Source organism: Carassius auratus, chromosome 20 (genome assembly GCF_003368295.1).
Source record: "Carassius auratus strain Wakin chromosome 20, ASM336829v1, whole genome shotgun sequence".
Taxonomy (NCBI): domain Eukaryota; kingdom Metazoa; phylum Chordata; class Actinopteri; order Cypriniformes; family Cyprinidae; genus Carassius; species Carassius auratus.
Genome location: NC_039262.1, coordinates 21,906,818 through 21,914,208, shown reverse-complemented (window position 1 = coordinate 21,914,208; position 7,391 = coordinate 21,906,818). Strand labels below are relative to the sequence as shown.

Sequence of the window (7,391 nt, the reverse complement as noted above, 5' to 3'; positions counted from 1 at the left end):
ACCCCCTCCTCCTTGCTGAAGAGTCATGCTGGCACTTTTGTGAGTCTCAGGCCTCTCTCTATCTGTCAGCAGAGAGAAATCCCGGTTCGAGGCCACCGGCTGCAGAGTTCAGCACTTTCTCTGTGACCTTGGCACCAGGGCCACCGCAGCTTCTGCAGGGACCGGACCTCTGCATAACATAGAGATGCTGTGTGCATGGCACCGGCCCGAGAGGAAGCTTCTGTCATTGTGTCAGCATGACTGAAGCTGGACAGGTAGAATTATGGTGCCCAGATCAAATTTAAACACTGTGCTGCTGAACCAGTGAAAAAAATACATGCAAGCGTTTCAACTAACTGACCTGACAGGAAGTTGAGTCATGGGGAAGATGACAGGGACCTCAATCCCTGAGGAGAATTGTGCTTTTTTAAATTCAAATTCTATCATAAAGGAAGCAATGCAAATCACACAGCTTTTAAGTCATGAATTCCATAATTTATTATTAGATTTTCTTTTTCATCTCACATAGTTTCTAACATCTTTTTTTTTTTTAAGAAATAGAAGCACCAGGGGAAGTGAATCCCAGCCCCTTAATCACTGATTTCTAATCAACTGTGCTTTATATGTACTTAAAATGCAATGTCATACTTTTCATGAATGTCAAATATTGATGGATTTTTTCCCCACTCTTCCATTTCCGAACATATCACATTAAAGGGATCGGACATCCTTTAAAACAGTCCACGCTAAGAGTTCATGGAATCTCATGATAAGGATTACAATATACTGTAATATGCATATATCTATTTACACATATGGCACTTGAATACATAAAAGCAACATGTCTGTTTTCCAAAAATGAAAGCAATGGCCGCTTTGGTGTCAATAAATAAATAAATAAATAAATCCAATACATTAATAAATAAATAAATACAAAATATAGACAGTTAAGCGTTATGCAGCGTTGGCCAGTTCACCGGCTACTGATCTGCAAGTCAGCTTAAATATAATGGAATGATAACTTATGTTAAGGTCAGTGGTGCAAACACAGGCAACCAAATCATTAAAGATACCAATCTATATAAAACAAAAGAGAGATATGATTCATATAATACAGATAAACATATGTGAACTGTGGTCTAACAAGTTGCGGTGAGTAAAATGAAACTATCACATGTGTGAGCTAAAACCAGAATGAGAATACAATATAATGAAACAAAAGACCTTCACAGCACAATTCAGGTTCGATTTGGCTTTTTTAAAATCCATATTTAGTGCAAAACATATTTCGGGTTCAACTGATCATGTGAACGAAAAAACGAATGTCGAAAACTCATTGCAAGCTTTCTGTTCTGACCAACAAAAAAGTTGCATCAGTGCCCTTCAGTAACTGATAAGAAACAATCGACCCCACCATGAAACAGGTGAGATGAACAGTTCATAACATTATTTTTCTTGCATACTGTATAATTGAATGCAATGGTTTCAAAAATTTAATCCTGGTCCCGGGGTCCTTCAGAAATACATTTTGGATGCTATTGGGACCCAAATATGAAAATTCTGTCATGACTTACTCATGCTAATGTTGTTCTGTAGACCACAAATGAAGATATATAAAAAAAAATATGATAAATCTCAGTAGGGTCAGTGGGATCAGGTGTTATCACATTGACTTCATTGCATTGACCAAAACATTCTTCAAAATATCTTATTTTGTGTTCCACAGAAGAAAGAAAGTCGTACAGGTTTGAAACAACATGAGGTCGAGGATTTTTGAGTGAGCTATTCGTTCCAAGATTTCAACTGTGTGTTTCATCCAAAATGTTCATCCCGAGGTTCTTCCTGGACCAAGATTGAGCACCTCTGCTCTGATGAACTACTGATGAAGGAACATTAGACGTAGGCAGAGTCACTCGACTGGGTGCGGCCGAAATTCGGCATGCTCATCCGCGGTAAGTCCTTGTTTCTGATCTCGTATATGGACTTCCTCCTGGCCTGAACCCCCCTCACCGCCGTTTTAATTTTCCTCCAGCCCAGGTGATTGAGTTCTGCAAGGTTGAGCACCACGCAAATCCCACTGACCGCGAACATGAAGACGAGGAACACGGTTTTCTCAGTGGGTCTCGAAACGTAGCATTCAACGTCTTTGATGCAAGGGTAGCGATCGCACTCGTACACGGCAGGAACGTTGAATCCGTACAGGAAATACTGCCCCACCAAGAAGCCGATCTCCAGCGCGTTCCTGAAAACCACCTGAATGATGTAAAACCTTGAGATGCCCTCTTGTCTTCTCATTTTAGATTTGGTAGTTCGCATGGCTGAACTGGGGATCTCTTTCACTTCCAAACAGTCCGGCTCGGATTCTTTGGTGGAGTTTTCCGTGTTCTGAAGTACTCCGTTCACAATGGTGTTTTTGATCTTTTTGCTGTCGTCTCGTTTCATTGAATCGGGATCTTTGTCAAGGGACAGGTAGACCATGGAGTATCGGCGCTCCTTCTGTTTGGCAGACTGATGCACTGAGTAAGTGATGAAGCACAGACTGGGTGTGCAAACCATGATGATTTGGAACACCCAGTATCTAATGTGAGATATTGGGAATGCTTTGTCATAGCAAGCTTGGTTACAGCCTGGTTGTAAAGTGTTACACACGAACATGGACTGCTCGTCGTCGTACACGGTCTCTCCTACTATTGCAACGATTAGAATCCGGAAGATCACCACCACCGTCAGTAGGATCCTAAACACAAGGACAGAAATATTTTAGTTCATAGTGTATCTGCCAAAGTATTCTCAAGCAGTTAAGTCAAAACAAGCGAAGGAATACAAAACACTTAAAAATGGCAATAAATAAATAAATAAATAAATATATATATATATATATATAAATAATAATAAATTGATTAATTAAAAAATACATAAAAAAATTGCCATTTGTGGTAAAGTTAAAATCGTGTTAAAACAAGAAAAGAAATATAAGAAAACTTAATTAAAATTCTGCTTTGATTTTTAGAAATTCACTGTGAAAACCATAACCATACAGTATATTAACTGATTAAATGAATAATAGTCCAATGATGTACTGATATTATCTACTGATACTGTCATCTGACAATATTAATATTCCAATAACTACAATGTACTGAGCTCTGCTCTGCATGGACTAATACATATTGTTAAACACAAGACCACATGATGAATTCAGTTTCATCAAATATGAAACTCCTGGACAAATAGTAAGCGTATCCACAGTATGGTTAAGGTAGTAAGAAACATGGCTCTAGAATAATGCTATATGCATTAACCAAATAACATAAAATGCACTATGAATGTACATGACTTATTAGAGAGAGAGAGAGAGAAAAATGCAGTATTTTATTGAAATGTAATATGTCATGCGTGCACCTATACACGTGAACGCCCTTGTACGGATTTCCACCGTAAATTATAAAGTGACTTCTAATTTGTGTACTACGACTTTACATTTACTGTCGTGTCAATTTTTTCACCCTTATTTTTGAGGTAATTTATGCTTTCACGTTCAAAAACGCCACTATATAGTTTTACAGTAAAACTGCATGCAATGTCTGTTAAATATAACCTTTAATGTATATGATATGGTGAATTACAGTTAACCAGCTAACAGGTTTGAATTTTGGTTTTCTATTCTTTGGACTGTGCAGATTGACGCGGGGAGCTGTCCAGTGCTGAAACTCTCTCCACAGGCAAACGCGCGCTTCCAGCCATGCAGGGCGCGCACAACATTTCTTTGAAATCAAATCAGATCTGACATGAAACTGCAATCTTACCGATGGCACACACGGTTTGTTGTCTAAAATGTGCAGTTATAACTATAAAAACAGCAACGGAAATCTTAATTATTCCCGTCCTTTACAATGGGCACGTTTAGCTCCAATTGCCAATCCCCCTCATTTATCAGGGTCAGTGCGTATAGTGACCTCAATATTTTTTCTTTTAATGTGAAAAGTAATCAATAAAGATTTTCCACTTTTTTTCCTCACCTCCCGATCATAGTAGAGTGCTGTTGGACAGCCGCCTCCAGGAGACGCTCGAGAATGGTCCATTCCCCCATGGCTGTTCATTCGGAGACGATATAACACAGTGGAGCGTGTAAAATCGAACGCGAGCTACAGAAGGCGAGTGTAGTATCAGGCGAGTGCATTGATTAGTCGCTGCAGTCCACCTTGTCCTCCACGCCTCGCTCTGGAGGGCGCACTCCTCTGAGGTCCTGATTAGTCTAAAGCCCTCCTATTTTCTGTATCGCGAGCAGGACGATAGGTCGCTCTGAGCCTGAGCGCAGGGGAGTATAATGTTTGGCTCGTGCTAATCCCGCTTTAAGTAGACTGCACCCCCCCCCCCTCCACGCGTCACGCGCAGACAGGTTGTTGGAGAGAGATCAGAACAGCAGGATTTCTCCGTTTCATTATTCTCCGAATATGCCAGAGATGCCCAGATTAATCCGTAATAAAAATCATTGGTGATAAACTCAAATCACTGGGGAGGTCTGTCTCCGGCAGTGACACAGTCACTCACTCACTCTCTAGCGTGACAGAATGGGAGATTAGAGTTTAGAGTTAGTGTTTGTCGAATGTGGGTGGTAGGCTTATTAAGTCTTGAACACCGGCGAAGAAAGCCAAAAGGTTAGTAAGAACGTTTCAGAAGGGCTTTCAAACGTTTTACTTATTTACAATTAAGCTATCCAGAGTGTGCTTTTTCAATTGTTGCCAAAACTGACGAACAGAAGTAGACAACAACATAACAATATTGCTCATGCAGTATTACATGGCGAATTCAGTGTTGCTACTTTGGGGTTTTGTCACCAAATTAGACTCTTGCTGCAACTTTTAATAATTGAAGGTTTTATTGATGTAATGACTTTAAAGTTAAAGGGTTCCTATAGTGCTTTTTCACTTTTTTAGTTTTAGTCAGTATGTAGCGTGAATGCTCGGGCATTAAAAAGATCTACAGAGTTAAAAATATCAAAGTACACTCCAAAGGGAGATATCTAGGTAAAAATAAATAAAATAAATCTACGGTGAACTGCTTGTTTGGACTACAGCATTGTTTTCCGGGTTTTGTGACTGTCAGGAAGTGACCTATTAGGATATCATTAAAATAATTCCCCACTGAAATCGGAAAGGTTGGGAGGGGCGAGGTCGTGGTTAGAACACTTGTTTGGTGGATCAGGCAAGAGACAACGAAGGTCAAGTGCTGCTGTAGTGTCAAGTTTTCGCCATTTTGAAAAAACAGTTTTTTTTTGTTTTTGTTTTTTTGTTTTTTTCAACATGGCAGCAGATGTCCTCGCTGGAGATTTTAACGCAGTTATTACACATGCACCTGAATATTTGTGTATGTAAATATGTATTTACAGTTATGAAAACATTTTTTAATAAATTGCTGACAGTACTATACTGGACAATGATGTAATCCGCAGAATTTACACTTCAATTATGATGGTATAAATAAATTCAGTAGTTTCACTGCAATTCATGTTATAATGTTAGAACAAAAAATATAATACATATTACTGTTGCACTTATATGTACATAGTAAATTCAGTTATTTTTAAGCGGTTGTTGATATCCTTTCTAAAATGTAATTTAGCCAAAAAGAAAAAAAAAATTACAATGCACTAGAACAGAACAGCTAATCAATCACATTACATTTAGTTTTTCTGTCTTCATCAAACCAGTATGTTTTTCGAACTACCAAGCATGAGAGCATATTTTAGTTCTTCACCCTAAACAAGTCAAGACTTTGTACAAGAGTTTGTATAAGACCCCTTTAATTAGTGTTTTGTGACAAGCAGCTATTATGGCAATATATTTTTTTTTGCCAAGATAAGGATACAAGATAAGGGACACTGTAGTTTGTAACATTTTCTCTGTTTTGTAATCCTCAATTTATTTGTATGCTGATTTTGTCAGACGACTTATACATTTTAGCAGGAAGTAGCTGTACCTTAATGAATCTGACAAGAAAACTAAAATATGTAGACAATAACATTTTTACTTGGGAATTAATTGTGAATTTGGCGGTCTTAAAATAGCTGTATAAAAAGGAAATTAATTTGAAGGGCTGATAGAACGTGGTGACATAATATATGCTAATTAGTGCATGGCGTCATCTAGAGACATTTAAGAGCCTTTTCAAGCAGGCATTTGGCAACATCGATTGATTTCGGCCGGTGTGTTGTAAAGCAATAAGCCCTGTAATTATACATCACTTTATTTTATATCTCACAAAACAAATTTAAAAGGTGAATTAGATGAATAAGATGTGAATTTAGCTAGACGTAGAAAATTGCAATAGACTTGTCAGGCTCCCGCCATATTTAACTTTTGACAGGAGTAAAAACGAAGCTGTGAAATACTGTGAGTTTTATGGATTGTAGGCCTACTGTTAACAATTGATCAGCTGACGCAAAAGCAGACAAACAAACAAACCATAAAACAAAACAACAACAACTCAGTAGACAAAAACTCCAACTGTTTTAAAAACTGTGATTTGGGGAAAATTATGTGATAGCACCACAAGGCGTTGTTGTAAAGACTGTATGTCCATCCCTCATAGCCATGTTTTCTTGCGTGGTAAATTCAACATGACGTATAACCTGACTAAGGTGTTGCTTGAGACAAACCTCGACCAATTGTACCCCCGAAAATTACCTTTATACAATGATATTTTACTTTAAAATTGTTGACTGCCCTGAAAGTCTGCATGTTTGCACACACTGTTTATAAATGATAATTATGTTTTCCGTTCTCCAAAAAAAAACATGATTAAATGTGTGCCGGCCTAATTTTTGTAAACAGCTGACTGAGTTGGTTAGTCTGAACTCTTCACATCAAGAACAGTTCCTTAACCCTCACGTGAGCTCTCCTGCAGGTGATGAAGTGGTAGGCCTATTTGTGGTAACGCCTGTGGTGAACTTACTCTGGTGAGTAATCGCTTTAGGACTACCCACTAGGATTGAGAGGTAAAAACAATTAATGACAACATGGGATATCCCTGTTAGAATCCAACTGATAACTGAAGCTGCAAAATTCAACACTGGGCAATCAACGTTTGCTCATATTTATAGTGTAGGTAAGATAAAAATAAAATCCTCATAAGCTTGAAGAGGGCATCTTGACAATGAGCTGCGTTCTCCTCTGATCTGGCTTCGCCTCCCAGAGAGCTGCAGCTATTTTTATACTGGGTGCTAATTGAAGTCGCAAATATGAATTCATCACATATGGCTTTTATGCAATCCTGTATTCACTGTATTCATGAACAAAGTGTTACATTTCTTGTAGTAAATGACAAAGATTAATTAAAGACAAATTAAAATAGTGACTCTTCTGCAGCACCAAAAAAAAAGAAAAAAGTTTTTTTATAATAATAAAACCTGA

At 38.1% G+C, this 7,391-nt stretch overlaps 1 protein-coding gene across 1 annotated transcript; it reads right to left on the bottom strand.

Moving 5' to 3' along the window:
• Positions 1-555: 555 nt before the first annotated feature.
• LOC113121181 (gap junction delta-2 protein) lies at positions 556-4,286 on the bottom strand. The gene is made up of 2 exons (XM_026291458.1): positions 3,999-4,286; positions 556-2,716 (listed from the first exon to the last, which is right to left on the bottom strand). The coding sequence occupies exons 1-2, from the start codon at positions 4,067-4,069 to the stop codon at positions 1,873-1,875; spliced, it is 915 nt and encodes a 304-aa protein (XP_026147243.1). The 5' UTR covers positions 4,070-4,286; the 3' UTR covers positions 556-1,872.
• Between the last annotated feature and the right edge of the window lie 3,105 nt (positions 4,287-7,391).